This window comes from Rhagoletis zephyria, unplaced genomic scaffold (assembly GCF_001687245.7).
Source record: "Rhagoletis zephyria isolate East Lansing unplaced genomic scaffold, Rhagoletis_zephyria_1.1 Rzeph_scaffold_02834, whole genome shotgun sequence".
Taxonomy (NCBI): Eukaryota; Metazoa; Arthropoda; class Insecta; order Diptera; family Tephritidae; genus Rhagoletis; species Rhagoletis zephyria.
This window is the reverse complement of record NW_016159918.1, coordinates 957-19,596: the sequence shown is the minus strand read 5'-3', so window position 1 is coordinate 19,596 and position 18,640 is coordinate 957. Positions and strand designations below refer to the sequence as shown.

General features: G+C 34.6%; 1 protein-coding gene across 3 annotated transcripts; it reads left to right on the top strand.

The window, feature by feature from the left end:
* Positions 1-16,674: 16,674 nt before the first annotated feature.
* LOC108367860 (uncharacterized) lies at positions 16,675-17,271 on the top strand. Of its 3 annotated transcripts, none has more exons than XM_017622555.1 (2): positions 16,675-16,825; positions 16,924-17,271. In XM_017622555.1, the coding sequence occupies exons 1-2, from the start codon at positions 16,734-16,736 to the stop codon at positions 17,159-17,161; spliced, it is 330 nt and encodes a 109-aa protein (XP_017478044.1). In that variant the 5' UTR covers positions 16,675-16,733; the 3' UTR covers positions 17,162-17,271. The 3 variants fall into 3 exon arrangements, with proteins under 3 accessions (XP_017478044.1, XP_017478047.1, XP_017478045.1); XM_017622558.1 differs by having other exon boundaries at positions 16,675-16,877; positions 16,976-17,271; XM_017622556.1 differs by having other exon boundaries at positions 16,675-16,882; positions 16,981-17,271.
* Positions 17,272-18,640: the final 1,369 nt, after the last annotated feature.

Sequence of the window (18,640 nt, the reverse complement as noted above, 5' to 3'; positions counted from 1 at the left end):
GACTCTTCTCTACGGCAGGAAATATTGTAACGGCGAAAAGATCGTGTTTGGCACCCGATTCGGTTAACTTGCTAGTCTTCTTGCATCAAAATAAAAACTTGTTGTAATGATAATGTAATTATTTTATATATATTATTAAAACTTGTTATGATAGTAACAACAAAAAAAGATCGTGTTATCACTGAGTCAATCTGATGATTTCTTCCCTGACAAATGGAATTTTGAGGTCTTGGTGAGTGGGATAGTTGGTGACATACCAAGGAGCATTAACAATACTTCTTAGGGCCTTGTTTTGATACCGCTGTAGTAATTCTGTTTGAGTTACTCGCAGTACCGCATAGTCGCATAGCGTATGTCCAAACCGGCTTCAGCATAACTTTGTGCAGAAGGATTTTCTTTTCTAAACTCAGCTCAGATTTTGCAGCAAGCAGCCAGTACATTCTTAATGTTTTTAATGCAAGTTGACTTTTTTTTCGCTTTAATATGCAATTTCCACGAAAACCTGAGATCAAGATGGATTCCCAAATAATTGACTTGATTGATAAATCAGGTTGCAAATGGTCAAATGAAAATGCGTCATAATACGAAGAGTCTCCACACAAATAGTTATGCCTATGATTTCTTTAATAGTACATACATACATGGCGTATGAGTAACATTCTTACCTAGTCATATTTTATAAAAACGAAATTATCTGTTACTATTATTATTTTTTTAGCTCCCTACAGTTTAATTCTTCTACAATCGTAAAATTATTGCTACTACCTTTAGATACGAATAAATATTATATTTCCCCATATGGTATGGAAGATTCTTATAGATTTTCCCTATGTACGTTCGTTTGCGGTATATAATCGTAAATGCGTTTAATTTTTACCTCTCCATATTTTTTCGGGTGCCCGGGTGCCCGGGTACCCGGGTAATTACCATACTGCCCGGGTTCCCGATCTACCCGGGTCTACCCGGGTATTGAATTACTTCGTTGCCTCTTGCTGCGTTCACGTCGTTGGTGTACACCCTTATTTTTACGGTTTTGAAACCGTTTTTAATGACGCTTCCAGTCTTTTCGAGGAGTGGAAAGGACTCCTTATTTAGCAGAAGGACCGCCTGACGAGTCGCCTTTGTGCTATGCTCTAGCCGCAACATCTTCCAATTGTGAGAGGGTAGGTAACTTTGGGTTAAAGAGCCTTATAATCTCTCACTCTCACTCTCAGATTCGGCTGGTTTGGCTGGTATCCATGCCCTTGCTCTAGGCCTGGATGGGAGGGATGTCCTTGAAGTCCACAGCCCGTAGCATCGCTCCGGGGTATACCTCTCCCAGTGTGGCCATCGCCTTCTTGTACAGGCCCTCAGACCTTTCATCGTCGCACGGGACGATCTTGACATTTCCTTGGAACCAACCTGCGTCCCGGAATATTGGAGGTGTTCCGGGGAACTCCCGAAGCACGCTAACAAAGATTTGAGCCAATTCCACTTTAACCCATTTCCAATGAGCTCTAAGTGCCAGTTCGTCTCCCTGGTTCTCATCGAGCACACCCAGGAGGATCAGATTTTTGGCTACCTCATCAAAAGTGGGGCCTTGCGTCCTGGCCCTCTTCGACTTGTTTTGCGCAACCTCCATCGATCTGTTGCGCTTTTCCGCAGCTGGTGGCTCTCCGAACTGATAGTCGGGCACTATCGTCATTACCCACTGTATTTCCGACCGGATCTCTTCCGCGTGACAGGGCAGCGCCCTGCTACACAGGCCCGGTATTAATGCGGAGCTCTTCAATATCCTCATGACAGCCTTCCTGTGCTTAGAGATGGCTGCGCTTGGTGGTGGCCTGTCATAAGGCCTTGTGAAGGCAGTAGGTGTAGGGGAGGCGGGGCTCGCGCATCAGCTCTAGCCCCCACTGGGGCTGCAAGCTGCAAGCCAGATTTGCCTGCATTGGTGCCGGGAAAATCCCGTTTCGGTTCCCCCACCCTATTCCTCTCCGCTTTTGTGGATGCGCCTGACCCCGGCATCGCCAGAGGCTTACGTTCTCCACTGATGTTGCCCACGTCGTGCTAGTAGAGGGGCCTTGCATCGCATGGGCCACATGGTAAGTTTTAAGTTGTTTTTTAGCAATATTTTTCAAAGACTTTCTTCCATATATGTATGTTAGAAAAAATTTGTTTATGAAAAAAATGCCTAATACCCTCAACAAAAAAAAAAATTATTTGAAATCAACGCGGTCAAGGCGAAATTATAAAAATGTATTTTAGATGAATTTTTGTACGAAAAAAATGCGTAATACCCTAAACATTTTCGGTAGGAGCTTAAAATAGGTGCTTAATCTCATATGTACAAATATACCTATGGCCAAAAAATAGGTGTGCGATATTTGACAATCTTTTGTTGGTATAATGTTCATTATTTTTTTTATAAAAGTATAGCTCGTTAGATAACAACAACCATATGAATCCAAGTTTCACACTTCGTACCGAAATAAGAAGCAATCTTCAAACTTCAACAAAATTTCATTAAAGTTTCAAACCTTTTAATCAGAACTAGGGATGTGCCGGGTATCCGGTAGATATCCGGAATCCGGCTTATCCGACCTATTTTCTGTTATCCGACTATCCGGACGGATACTGGTTAAAATCCGGTCGGATTTGCGGATTTCGAATATAGAAGATTCTATTTAAAAATCTAGTGCAGATTTTTTTTATCATTATAATCAAATTTAATAGTACATATCTTGTTAGTGATTGGAGATAACAACTTAAATATTTTTCATTATGAAAAGAAAAATTTCCGCATTACCAGTCAACAACCCATTTCCATTTTCAACATAAATGCTACCCGGGTAGTTTTCGGAAAGGTGAAAAACATATATTTAATACTTGCTCCGCCCGAACTTAGACTTTCTTAGGCACTCCGCACATTAAGCTGCTAATCATGGTAGTGTAATAGTTTCGGCATACTAAAGTATAAAGCTTTTATGCCGAACCCATGTATTTCAATGAAGCTCTGTAGATTACGATTCAAAATCATGTTTGCGCCTAATCATAAAAGCTTCATGAATCGACGCGCCCAACATTGTAAGGCGCTTGCAGTTTTGAAATCGTCATTTGTTTACTTTTTTGTGTTGGAAATAAATTTTGTTTGTCAATTCAATAGCAAATAATTGGAAATGAATGATTTCGTGCTAAAATTCGTGCAAATTGCATTAAACCACAAGCGTTTACGCAATATTTCGGAGCAGAAATATTTGCGGAAGTGCGTGTTGTGAAAGAACGGCCAAAAAATTTGTTATGTGTAGAAATTGTTTATTAGCTGGTGACTTATGCAGGGCGTGCAAGTGTGCAGAAGTCGAGTCGTTATGCATTCGTTTCGGTATGATTAAACGATTACTCTACTTTGATTAGGCGTGTAATGTGCCGAGTGCCTTACTTGTTTGAGTTTAACATTTTCAGCGCAACATGGAGACATTCAAGAATCATGGGAAATATTTAGTTAATGTAATATTGGAAAATGCATTAGGCGTTGAGAAAAACATGTGCTCCTCATTAGAAATAAATTGTAACAATTTTAAATCTGTCACTCGTAATTATCAAAAAGTAACATCTTAAGAAGCTCGGCCAAACACTAACATATGTGTAAGCGCCAATCTGTTATTATTATTAATATGTTAAGTTCTTTTACATTTTGCCCTTTCAGCGATTACTAAATTGTTCTCATTTGTTTATATACACATTAATTACACATTAAAAAATAAAACAAGACCTTTTACAGTTGTGTGCATTTAAAAATATTGATAATAATTTTTAAGCAAAAAACAAAACCGATTTCAATTCTCATATAAAATATATATATATATATATCAATGAACGGATCTGAACCAGATTAGTATGGGTTCACCTCGGAGACACTACCTTTCCGATGCAAAAATTATCGAAATCGGTTGACGTGGTCNTTACACATTAAAAAATAAAACAAGACCTTTTACAGTTGTGTGCATTTAAAAATATTGATAATAATTTTTAAGCAAAAAACAAAACCGATTTCAATTCTCATATAAAATATATATATATATATATCAATGAACGGATCTGAACCAGATTAGTATGGGTTCACCTCGGAGACACTACCTTTCCGATGCAAAAATTATCGAAATCGGTTGACGTGGTCCAAAGTTATGCGGTAACATATATAAAAAAACATTCCGACGAACTGATAACCTCCTCCTTTTTTGGAAGTCGGTTAGAAATATAACAAATATTACCTGAATAGGTCTTTGCGTGAATGGCCTCAAATTTCTCTTTTTTTATAGCACACTGACAGACTAAAACATAAGAGGTTGGCATTAAGCGTGATCGTTAGAAAACATTCTTCATAAAGTTCGTTGAAAATGCTAAATACATAAAATAATTTTTATCTAAAATCGGATTTTCAGATCTTTGTCCAAGGGGGTTAACGAATTTATAATATATACTCAAAAATTATATTTTCGATGGATCTTAAGCGAAAATTAGGGTTAGGGTAAAATTTTTTGGAAACTGGGCGTGGCCCGCCCACTTATATCAAATATTTGTATCTCGGAAACCACTTCACTAATCTGTACCAAATTTTATATACACATTGCGCCTGACCTTCTTAAGCACTGTCTTGTCCTGTTTTTGAAATCGGACAAAAACCACACCCTCTATCGCTAACATTGCGTTTTCAAAAATTATCGTTTTTTACTTATACCTCTTTAAGTATTTGAGAAAAATGAATCACACAATAATTTAATGTTTCCTCAATGGATTTCAAACAATTTGATGTTTAATTTATTTTTGTGCATTCAATTTAAAAATGTATGCTTTTTTAGCGTTGAATCCCACGGTTCCGGACGTTTGCCCATATGTATCTATTGTACGCGATGAGAGCAAGTAGTGTACTTACTTAGGTAACAGTGTTGCCAACTCGTAGGATTTCGCCCATAATTTGGGATTTTCGCACCATAAAAGGGCGCATGGAATTTTGCGTCTTAATATGGCATTTCTAGCAATCCAATTTTGTGGTTTAATTATTTTTCTTATTATTATTATTTTTTTTGAATTTTCTGTTCATCATTTATTCAAACATATATGGGGCAATCTAACGTGACGGATGGGACATTTAAACTCGTTTTTCCCAAACTTTAAGTAATTTCTCTTGAACTCTTAATTTAACAAGTTTCAAACTTTTAACATCTGAATTAAGATATGTATATGGTTTACTCGAAACTAATAAAGTATAAAAGTCAATTGTATAATTTACCCAGAAAATTTTCATTTTCCCAAGAGTGACGGGTGAGACAACGACCACACCCACCTCTCTGGGTGGATGGATTTGTTTCCCAATTTAAGGCAAACTATGTAAGTACACGTCGTTCGGGTTAAACAAATCAAATTATAGAACAGTGGTACAAATATTCAGTTCAGCATAAAATAAAGGAGACAAACTATTTTCTTTCTGTTTAAATTAAGACAAACTTATGAAACAATATTTTAACTTAATCATGCTTCAACTACTATATATTTGCCATCATTCTCTTTACTACAAATCTTGTTTCATTATTAATATTATATAGAATTTTTAAATTAAAATTAGTCTACTACGGAACATTCTGTTTAGCTCCCTATTCGCTTAGCGGTTTTAGTATAGCTGCACATTTCCGGTAGAATGCTTATTTCGGAAGGAGTTTTATTCATTATGAATGAACATTTTTCGTTCGACAGCATCGCGGGNGTAGGTTATTTTTAACAATTGATAATTTTTCACTGCAGGGGTATGTCCACACCGGCTTTAGCATAACTTTGTGCAGAAGGATTTTCTTTTCTAAACTCAGCTCAGATTTTGCAGCAAGCAGCCAGTACATTCTTAATGTTTTTAATGCAAGTTGACTTTTTTTTCGCTTTAATATGCAATTTCCACGAAAACCTGAGATCAAGATGGATTCCCAAATAATTGACTTGATTGATAAATCAGGTTGCAAATGGTCAAATGAAAATGCGTCATNTGAAAACCTGAGATAAAGATGGATTCCCAAATAATTGACTTGATTGATAAATCCGGTTGCAAATGGTCAAATGAAAATGCGTCATAATACGAAGAGTCTCCACACAAATAGGTATGCCTATGATTTCATTAATAGTACATACATACATGGCGTATGAGTAACATTCTTACCTAGTCATATTTTATAAAAACGAAATTATCTGTTATTATTATTATTTGTAGGGAGCAGTTTAATTCTTCTACAATCGTAAAATTATTGCTACTACCTTTAGATACGAATAAAGATTATAATATTTCCCCATATGGTATGGAAGATTCTTATAGATTTTCCCTATGTACGTTCGTTTGCGGTATATAATCGTAAATGCGTTTAATTTTTACCTCTCCACATTTTTTCGGGTGCCCGGGTGTCCGGGTACCCGGGTAATTACCATACTGCCCGGGTTCCCGATCTACCCGGGTACCCGTGTAGCTCATTACCCGGGAGAACTCATCAGCCCTAATTTATATATACCTTACTATAAGCATTTATCATAGATCTTCACACCAAATTTCAAGTTTATGTGACCTGTGGTTCCAAAGTTATACCTGTTTAAAAATTTTACGCCTATGGGATGTGTCACTCTCCCTTCTACAAATCATTTATATATACCCAACTATAAGCACCTACCATAGATATGTATGCATACCAAATTTCAAGTTCATGTGGCTTATGGTTCTGAAGATATAGCTGGTAAAATATTCCACGCCTATGGCATGTGCCACGCCCCTTTTACAAACTCATTAATATATACCTTACTATAAGCGTCTACCACAGATATGCCCGTATTCCAAATTTCAAGGTCTTGGGACTGCTTACCAAATTTCAAGTTCATGTAGCATATGGTTCCGAAGTTATAGCTGATACAAATTTCCACGAACATGGGATGTGCCACACCCCCTTTCACAAACTCATTTATGTATACATATATGCCTTACTATAAGCTTCTACCATATACATATGTATATGACTGCATACCAAATTTCAAGTTCATGTGACATATGGTTCCGAAGTTATAGCTGATAAAATTTTCCACGAATATGGAATGTGCCACGCCTAGGCATGAAACGATACGAGTAAATACAAGTACATACTCGATACTTTTCATTCAATACCAAGTAAATTTAGCATCGACACTTTTGAACCAAGTACTAAGTAGGTATCGAAAAAAAACTACTCGTATCGAAACCCGATACCAAGTTAAATTTTGCTCCGAAATTTTTTCCTCTACGTTTATGTCTAATATGAATCGCCCTGTGCTTTTTGGCAACTTAATTGCCAGCGAAAACCGCGAGAAGCCAAATTCGACATAACGCAAAGTATACAAGACCCAATTGCTTCACCAAAGGCGAGGGTTTGCAACGTTTACACGGCCAGTTGTTCGAGTGGAAGTGTGAAGTGAATGAATGTTCGGTACAGACATTTTAACGCGATGTAAAAGTCACTGAGCAACTATTATTCTTCGCGCTGTAAACATTAGCGGGCAATAATAAAGGTAGGGGCAAATAGCTATGTTATTGAAGAAAAGAAATAAAAAAGAGTTGACTCAAAATATAAAAAAAAATTTAGAAAACACTAAAATATTAAGGTATCCACACACCTACGCGACTCTGTCGGTGCGAATCTGTTCCGACAAAAATTACAACAATGCCGACGATAGTTTTAAATGAGGAACCACACACTTTTACGATTTTTCTGCAGCGATTTATTCGAACATTCACAGTTCTTCTTTTGGTCGTGCCGAAACCGCAGACTGCCGCGCATTGAGAATGAAAGCGGTCAATAGAAGGATTTTACAATATTAAAACAAAATTGAACGTAAGAAAACAAAACATATTTGATGTAGAAAAGTTAAGAATTTTATTTTTGTTGAAAAATACTTTTTGTTTGTCTATAAATTGACAGTTTTTGCTGTGATAAAGTCGCACAGATGTGTGCGTACTTGCGTTTTCGCAGCAGTAACGTCTGTAGCATCATAAACGGTGCGGATTCGTTGCGACAGAATCGTATAGGTGTGTGGATGCCTTTAAACGTATCGCAAGCCCAGAAAATTCAAACGCTATCTTCGAATCTAGGCTGTAGAAAAAATATATATATATTAGACTGCATAACTACCCATACAAAAAAATCGGTACTGTTTTTCCATTGGAATTGTCAAATCTATTATATTTGAAGGCGTCCACCAAAATATTTCGGAAAAATATTAAGATTGATGCGAGCTGGACCGATTTGAAAATACCTCCAAAATGGATTTTTTTATGAATAAAAATAGTTTCTTAAAGATGTTTTTTGAAAAAATTCCGCCAAATGACAAAACTGTTTAAGCTAAAAAAATTCACATAAAAATGTTCAAACAAAAAAAAAAAAAATTTTTGAACGGAATCGTAATAATGAGATTTTTGATGTTGTTTTTTAACTTTTTTCATAGATTGGTATAAGAACAACTTGAATAACTGAACCTAAACTCTTCCGATTTAGACTTTTGAGGTATCATTGGAAAGGTATTTTCTCACCATTTTCTTTGCTAATAAGCTCATTCAAAGGATGAAAGAGAAAGGTAGGATGAACGAACATCATTCAAAGTTGAATTAAAATGTGTTGGTATTTGAAAAAAAAAATTGGGACACGAAAGACTTTTGTTTGCACATAAATAAAAATAGTGGGAAAATATCTTTCTACCGAGATCCCATAAGTCTAAATCAGAATAGTTTTGGCCCAGTTATTTAATTTTTTCGTAAATCAATCTTTGGAAAAAAGTAAAAAAAACAGCATCANAGACTGCCGCGCATTGAGAATGAAAGCGGTCAATAGAAGGATTTTACAATATTAAAACAAAATTGAACGTAAGAAAACAAAACATATTTGATGTAGAAAAGTTAAGAATTTTATTTTTGTTGAAAAATACTTTTTGTTTGTCTATAAATTGACAGTTTTTGCTGTGATAAAGTCGCACAGATGTGTGCGTACTTGCGTTTTCGCAGCAGTAACGTCTGTAGCATCATAAACGGTGCGGATTCGTTGCGACAGAATCGTATAGGTGTGTGGATGCCTTTAAACGTATCGCAAGCCCAGAAAATTCAAACGCTATCTTCGAATCTAGGCTGTAGAAAAAATATATATATATTAGACTGCATAACTACCCATACAAAAAAATCGGTACTGTTTTTCCATTGGAATTGTCAAATCTATTATATTTGAAGGCGTCCACCAAAATATTTCGGAAAAATATTAAGATTGATGCGAGCTGGACCGATTTGAAAATACCTCCAAAATGGATTTTTTTATGAATAAAAATAGTTTCTTAAAGATGTTTTTTGAAAAAATTCCGCCAAATGACAAAACTGTTTAAGCTAAAAAAATTCACATAAAAATGTTCAAACAAAAAAAAAAAAAATTTTTGAACGGAATCGTAATAATGAGATTTTTGATGTTGTTTTTTAACTTTTTTCATAGATTGGTATAAGAACAACTTGAATAACTGAACCTAAACTCTTCCGATTTAGACTTTTGAGGTATCATTGGAAAGGTATTTTCTCACCATTTTCTTTGCTAATAAGCTCATTCAAAGGATGAAAGAGAAAGGTAGGATGAACGAACATCATTCAAAGTTGAATTAAAATGTGTTGGTATTTGAAAAAAAAAATTGGGACACGAAAGACTTTTGTTTGCACATAAATAAAAATAGTGGGAAAATATCTTTCTACCGAGATCCCATAAGTCTAAATCAGAATAGTTTTGGCCCAGTTATTTAATTTTTTCGTAAATCAATCTTTGGAAAAAAGTAAAAAAAACAGCATCAAAAATCTCATTATTACGATTCCGTTGAAAAGATTTTTAAATATTTTTACGCAGATTTTTTAAGCATAATCTTTTTTGTCATCTGAGTGGACTTTTTTCAAAAAGTTCTTTAAGAAACCATTTTTATTCATAAAAACTCCATTTTTGGAGGTAATTGGTAATTTATTTTTTCGTAGGGAATTTTGATGTCTGTATGAGTGATTTTATCGATAAAAACCTTTACATTCCGTATGCATGTTCACTTTGAGCAAATTGTGAGCACTGGTTGGGGAAATCTTCGGTAGATTGGGCAAATCGCTAATTGGGCCCCAATTGGGCTAAATTGGAGCCCAATTGGGAAAAACTTTTGGTTCTGATCGGGCAACCTCAAAAAATTTCCAGCAAGGAAACTTTATCATAATGGGCAACAATTTTTGCGCCCTCAACTGGCACGAAAATCTGCTATATAAGTGCATTTTCAGAAAAAAAAATCATAACTCGAAAACGACGAATTTTAGCATATTGCTACTCGTACCGAAAATAGTTTATACTATTCCCTAATAGACAAAAAAGTTTGAGAGAAAAAAAGATGTGGCAATTTGAAAAAAAATTTTTTTTTTTGGTTATAAACAATAATTTATTTTTAATAAACAATTACTGATGTTTAGTTCTTTAGATCGATTCAGTAGATCAATATCTGCAATTAAAAAAAAAATATCGTTAAAATCCTTGCTTTTTTGCGGCAGTTATAAACGATTTCATCAAAGTTGCTATTAAGAGAGGAAAAAAGAAGCGTTCGTACTCAAAAAGAAAAAAATTCATTATTCGAAAAATTCGCATTTCTGAGCAAAAAGAAAAATTACGTGTCTCCTTAAATTGTTCAAGGTACAATCCCTGTGAGTTTTATCGCAAACTTAAATTCACTTTCCCCCGGCCTGGGTGATTTGAGATGGAATGAGCCATATATATTAGAGTAGTTCAAGAAAGCACTCCCTTTGGAAATTCATAAACGCTACATCAAAATATTGTTATATGTGATAAAAAAAAGAGACACGTATTTAATTACTTAAGTATTATTGGGGAATATTCCCTTAATTACATACCTGTCTTGGACAGTTAGAATGGGCCTAGTGCCCGAAAATATGCCTTCTAAAAGAGACTGCTAAAACTAAAACGTTGATACTGAAACTTTCGTACAAAATCGAGCTTTTCTAAAAATTCTATAAAATCAATTGTAGCTTTTAGCCATTTGAAACTTGTACTAGAACTCAATGGGCTACAAATCTGCATACTCAGAACCGAATTAAAAAACTCGATATTTTTACAAAAATTTGTTGATTTTTGTTTAAGCTCATAAATTTTTAAGGCAGTGGCACTCGATTGGTACATTTGTACAGATTTGTACAAAAAAAAGGGAACATTGGTACAATACAGCGATGCTCTGCTGAAAAATTTCAACAAATTAATATTCGTGGTTCGGATAAAGAAAAATATTTGGGTATTCAAACAATTGGGATACGATTTGCATCAAATTTTGGCAAATACCCAATCGTGTGACATTGCCTTTAAACTTGTATTTATACGGGTGTTGTCAAAGAATGAACTATAAAAAACTAACTAAAATTAAATAACAACAAAACTAATATGAAAATTGTCAAAATTTGGTGCGGCTATAATTTTTTCGACTACTGTACATTAGTCTGCATCACCAAAAAAAATTGCGGTTTTCCGGCGGGATTACTGAACCTAGTATATCTTAAGACTTCGGAAAAATATTAAGATTTACGTGAGCTGGACCGGTTTGAAAATACCTCTAAAAATGCAGATTTTATGAATATAAATAGTATCTTAAAGGATTTTTTGGAAAAAAAATACTCTCAGATGACAAAACAGTTTAAGCTTAAAAAATCTACATAAAAATATTAAAGAATTGTATCAACGGAATCATAAAAATGAGACTTTTGATGCTGTTTTTTAACTTTTTTCAAAGATTTGTGTAAGAAAAACTTGAATAACTGCTCCAAAACTTTACCGATATAGACTTATGAGGTATCAGTGGAAAGGTATTTTCTCACCCTTTTTATTTCTTTGCAAAGTTTTCTTTATTCAATACCAACACAATTTCACTTAGTTAGTGCTGCCAGACGTCCTGGTTTTCCAGGATTTGTCCTGGTTTTGACAAATTGTCCTGGTATCCTGGTCCATGCTTAAATTTTCCAGGTTTTTTAATGAAGGTCAATGCAGACACCCATTTCATATTTGACAGATTTTTGCTATGAAAAACGATTAAGCTTTCTGTTATTATTAATCTATTAATTAGTTTTTATGATGTAGTGAAAGCGCATTTGACACCAAATGAACAATTAGTTGAAGCAATTTTTGGTGTCAGTAATTTTGACATAATGAAAACCAAGCATTGATAAAGTTTTTGGATTATACAGCATCTGAAATCTTATTTATTTCGTATGAATTTATTTGTATATTAATACTTAAACGTTTGTCGAAGTTCCGACTGCTCTATTTTTTTGCATATTTTTAATTCATCCGATACATCGAAAATATCGATTTTTATATTTAATACATCAGATAGAAAAAACATCGATGCATTTTTTTACACCCATCTCTAAGGCAAATGTGGTGCCACACTCAGAAAGAAGAAGGTTGCAGGGCTCCGTTTTTGCAAATAAAGACCAAATTCAGTTTCATCCGAACTTTATCACCGCACCACACCACCACAAAATATCGAAACTAAATGTCGTTTTGTTCCCAAGGACGCTTAAAAACCCAAACCGAAATGGGAACAAAACCTTCGGGAGTGCTTTCAAAAGAATGAAAGTGAGAACAAAACTGTCGTAATTGTTCTCAACAGGAATTATATAAGAACAAACTCTGTGGAACGTTCTCAAAGAGAACAAAATGTGGAAAATACTTTCGGAAACATTTCTAAGAGCACAAAATTGGAGCAAAGGTCACCGGAATATTCCGACGAAGAACTTTCTCTCGAAGAAAAATTTGGGAACTGAAGTCTCAGGGACGTTCTGTCATAGAACGCAACGGAAACAATTCTTCTCTAGACTATTCGCGAAGAATGGAAATGAGAACAGAATTTTTCTCATAGCCTTGCAGTAGTTTGGAATGTTTGAATATTAAAATGAATCAAAAGAGAGCTGAAAGTCAACAAAGTTAAGTTAAGACACGAACCTTTCTTGTACAGAAAACTAAAAATTGTTCAATTATTGCGCAGTTCACCCTAATAATAAACGATCTGGAAGTTGAAATGATCCAACTTTCCTCAGGCTTAGAATTAAAAATCATAGTTCTCACTGAAATGGTTTTTCAACCCAGCACGCTGACGCCCCTCTCATTCTTGATGTTAAGCTTTCAAGACTCTCCCCTTATTTTTTACCTACTACAAGTCGGCACTCGCAAAGGGGTGTCTTGTTCCCGTTTTGTCCTCTAGCAGAACGTTCCTCACACTTTTATTCTTATTTAATCTTCCTTGAAAACGTTCTCGATACTTTCGTTATTTTTTCGTTCTCTTTGGAAACGTTCCCGAAAGTTTCGTTCTCATTTTGTTTTTCTTGGGAACGTTATTGAGAGTTTTGTTCTCATTTTGTTTTTTCTGGAAACGTTCCCGCTCGCTGTTATCACCAGGGAGGCCGTTTGGATCTAAATAGATACATTTTTAGACGAACTTTTGCGGGATACTTATTTTTTCCGGTCAGTATAAATGTGGATACTTTTTTAAATAGGCCAAAATTTTATATTTCCTATAAAGTTTTTTTCGTCAAAAATCGATTTTCATTAAAGATGGTAGAAAGCATTACGTTTTGTAAACGTATAAAGAATCGCTACTTAAGCGTAAAATTAAAGCATTTTCTTTTTTGTGAACGAAGCAATGAACATATGAAGAGATCTCACCAAAATAGGTTTAAGCGCAATTGCTTTAATTAGCATAAAAGGATGCTTTAAGCAAGATCTTAATATACATATCGTCGTTTAAAGTACAAAACCGCGTATGTGACGTTGCATAAATTATTTTCTAGAGAGCAAAAACACTTATATTTCAAAATGGTTCTCTTTTTTAAAAAGCAATCGCATTTCTGGCTAGTATATTTCAGGATGAATGGATAAGGATTGAGCCAAGAGCTTGTGTGAGCAAATCCAATTTTTGGTAGCAAATGTCAGTTACGCGGTTTTGCAGAATGACGATACGCGGTTTTGTACTTTAAACGACGATATAGTTATGTAAAGTAAATTATACTCTTTCTGTAGTAATCTCTTTCATATCACATATTTTCATTTGTTAATTTAAAAAGAAAGAAGATTTCAATGTAGTTTAAAAAACTAAATTTGATTTATTTAAGGAAACTTTTATGAATTTTACTGAAAAGACTTTACACACTCTCTCTATACACTCTAAAAAAATTTTGTTTATTTGCGCATATTGAGAGGGGTAACCAGTTTCCTCTTTTAATGTATGCGAATTTGCACGCCGTGTAATAAAATTAATCATTGCCTGTTTACTTTTACACATAAAATGTTTAAAATAAAGTAATGTTTATTATTAGTAGGAAATGTATTTGTAGTTTGAAAAATTTTGAAATTTTAAACATTCTACATATGTGTATTTATGTGTATATTTTAAAGGTCTCAAGTTCAAAATCAAATACTGAACATCCTATACGTATATTTATACAGATACTTGTTGAAAAATAGATACTTTTCAGTAGTAGTTTTACATCCTCTTTTTAGAGTGTACTTGCTATTTATTATATTTACTTTGCAAAATACTTATGCACAAAAAATGTACTTTATAAATTGAAATTACAAATGTTTGATTTTATTCACATGTATTCCAAGTCCTTAGCATGGGTTAAATTATGCCTTTTTCATGAAAATGTTTGGTTTTCTTACAAGCTATGAGATGTATATGTAACAAAAAAAAATTGGATACATTTGGATACATTTTTGGCTTGGTCAGGGATACATTTTCTTGAGACGGCGCGGCAACACTGGTTATCACTGTGTTCCCGCTCAAACTGCTCTCAATACTTCTGTTTCTGTTTTTTCTTTTTCGGGAACGTTCTTCATTACATTTTTTTTCTCGTGCAGAACTAAATCAAACCCGGAGCGCGCTTTCGGTCCCTTATTAAAACTCGAATATCGAAGCTTCGAATGTCAAATTTACCCATCCCTACTACAGATTGTGCCAAAAAACTACATTGCTTATAATATCAGAAATTATTCAAAATAATGCAACGCCAGAATCAAAGCAACTGTACTTCTAAAGAATATGTATATTGGCACCATATTTACTTATATTTATCTTTGATTTGAATGATAAGTGTCCTGGTCGATGGGTTTGGACTTATGGCAGCCCTACACTAAGTGCATTCGAAAATTTTCAGGCAAATGCGATTAGCGAATATATATGTATATTTTTTTTGTTGGTATGAAATATTTCATTTTTGTCAGTATTTTTCTTTTAATCAAAATATGATGAAATAAAAGGGAAATATTTTGCTAGAACCAATATTTTGTGACGGGTGGGACGAGTCACTATTGAGGATACATAGTTCGTAAGTGAGTGATTTGATAGGAATATTTATTAAAAGGATCTTATTTAAACAATGCGAAGCTAACGCATTTGTAAGTTATGTTACAAACAAGTAAGAAAGTCTAAGTTCGGGCGGAGCCGAACATTGAATACCCGGCGCAAGTATTAAGTATATGTTTTTCACCTTTCAGAAAGCTACCGCTACATGATAAGTCGGGGTGTATCAATTTTAAGTAAATTAGCGTCCTTAAATTTCGATATATTGAAGTTTCAAGCATTTATGAAATTTACCATTATATGAAAAGCGGCCGTAGTTTTAGTGCGATTTCAATAATTTTCATCGTTTTGCTTTTATGTGGCAAGCACAACAACCATACCGAGTTTGGTACAAATTGGTAGAACGGTTACCGAAATACATATATGTGATCATAAGTGGGCGGTGCCACGCCCATTTTCCAAAATTTCATCTTATACGTATTTCTTGGTAAGGAATTGTGCAAGCATCAATTTTTAATAAAATAGCTTTAATATTTACTGATTTATCGAAGATTTCGCATTTCTCTAAATTACCGTTATATGGGATGTGGGCGTGGTTATTGTCCGATTTTGTTTATTTAATATGTTGTACCAAGGCCAACAACTGTGCTAAGTTTGGGAGAAATTGGTCCAGCGGTTACCAATATATACACATGTAACCATAAGTGGGCGTGGCTACGCCCATTTTCCAAAAATTTGTAATATTCTTATTATTCGTCTAAAAGTTATTGTAAATATCAATTTTGAGTGAATAATCTTCAGTAGTTACTCAAATATCGCAGTTTTCGTATTTCTGAAAATCACCGTTATATGGGAGGTAGGCGTGGTTATTGTCCGATTTTGCCTATTTTCAATACCGTCCGTCCTACGCCCAAAAGAAGTGCACGTACCGAGTTTCGTTAAGATGTTTCAATTTTTACACCAGTTGCCGTGTGCACAGACGGACGGACAGTCAGTCACCGGTTAATCGATTTCTCTTTTCATTCTGATCATTTATGTATACATTTGTCAATATCTATTTCGATTCGTTTTGCCTTCTGCAAACAACCGTTATGTGAACAAAGTTATAATACCCTTGTGCACAAGTGCGCTCGGGTATAACAAAACATTAAACAGTACTTAATTTTTGTTGTTTTGCGAGCATATTTACCAATGTTTAAGTACTTATCTAAGCGCTTAAAATTGATTTGTTCGTGCNACATTCTTACAAAGTGAATGCAGCACCTAATCGCAACGGTAAGCAAAACTTGTTGGCGAAACAACGTGCTCGGAAATTGTACGACAGTCTCATACAAAAATTTGGCTGTATTGTTATGGATGACGAATCGTACGTAAAAGCCGATTTTAAACAAATCCGCGGCCGCGAATTTCACACTGCAAATAAAAGAGGCAATGTTGCAGATAAATATAAAAACAAAAAGTTTGACAAATTTCCCAAAAAGTTTCTCATTTGGCAGGCAATTTGCCAATGCGGCTTCAAAAGTGANATAATGTTGCAGACAAATATAAAAACAAAAAGTTTGACAAATTTCCCAAAAAGTTTCTCATTTGGCAGGCAATTTGCCAATGCGGCTTCAAAAGTGATCCTTTTGTAAGCACTGGTACAATTAACCAAGAAATTTATGTTAAGGAGTGTCTGCAAAAGCGACTTTTACCTCTTATACGGCTTCATAAAGATCCAGTGCTTTTTTGGCCTGATCTCGCGATATGTCATTACGGAAAAATGGCTTTAGGATGGTAACATAGAAACAAAGTGTATTTTGTAGCAAAAGAGGTGAATCCACCTAATTGTCCAGAGCATCGGCCGATCGAAACCTACTGGGCCGTTATGAAATCCAAACTTCTTAAGACCCACAAANTTACTCTAGATTGGTTCGTTTTGGAAAAACATTTCCACCGTTTAATGTTGACATTTTGATCTCAAACTTCTAAAATGAATAAAATCGTTAAAGGACCCCGCAGAATTCCAGTATTTGATTTCACCTCTATGAACGGTTGTACTTCGAATTGACATAAAGAAATTCTAGGGGTCTTCACACCAAGCTTGGTACTCGAGAACTCGGTGTTCGGCAAACTTTCCACATGTATTTTGATTGTGTAAAATTATTTTAATATCGGTTTACCGGTTACGGGATTATCGTGGTGGAAGCTTGATAACACCGTGCGACAGTCAATTTTACACAGGAAAAAAATCTATATATTCACAAAACTGGGGGCCAAATAAGTAAGTTATTCAAAAGATTCGGAGCATTGTAGCGCATACATGGTTCCATAATAATGATTCCAGTATCTTCATTTATGTCTATTGTAACTATCAATATCTTATAAAGAGTGTAAACTTTTTTTTATCTAAAAAGGACGAAATTCTTTATTCAATCATATCCTAGAAATTTCAAAGTCCTTTAAAAAAAATCCTGACGTCAGAGAGAAAAAATAAAAACGCAATTATACTATATTTGTCTCCTAGTTTTGTGAATATATTGACTTTTTCGTGTGTTTTAAAAATTTTTGGTTTTGTTATGGTTGAAAACTAGCACCCAGAGAAGTAGTTCTTTTTAATATGAGCCAGCCTGTTATGCAGTGGTATAAGAGTTCAAGTATAGGCTTATCTCCAAATTTTTGAGAGACCGTCAAAGGGCTCAACTAGAGCGTGGGTTTTAATTTGGTTTTTTTTTTTATTTTGGAGCTGATGGCGTGAAGATCAACTGTCTGGACATTAAACGAGATTTTTCTAAGCAGGCCGACTTTAAACTTCCACGTGGAAAACACGAGGATCGAACGTGTCCACTTTGGAGAATCGTAGCCAGGAGTATTTTTGCCTCCGGACAAAGAATCTGAATTTAGAGACGTCTTTCGGATCCACACTAAAAAAATTCTTGAAAAGTTATGTAAAGTGAAAGCAACAAGAACAAAAAAAAATTTGTAACGTTAGAGAAGAAAACCAAATATAATATATATATATATGTGTATATATATATCTGAACCAAAGTGGTGAAAATTTTGCTTTGAATGCTTAATATTAAAAAAAAAAACATGAAATTTTTCACAGCGACATGAATTCATCCCATCGTCTGGCCAGCCGAGGAGGACACAAATTCTCAAGTAAGTTATAAAAAGAAGAAAAAAACCCCCCACCTTATTATTAACTTGAGTACTTTTATTTACAATAAATACTGTTTGTAACTACACAAGATATATAACTTACGTACTTACATACAGA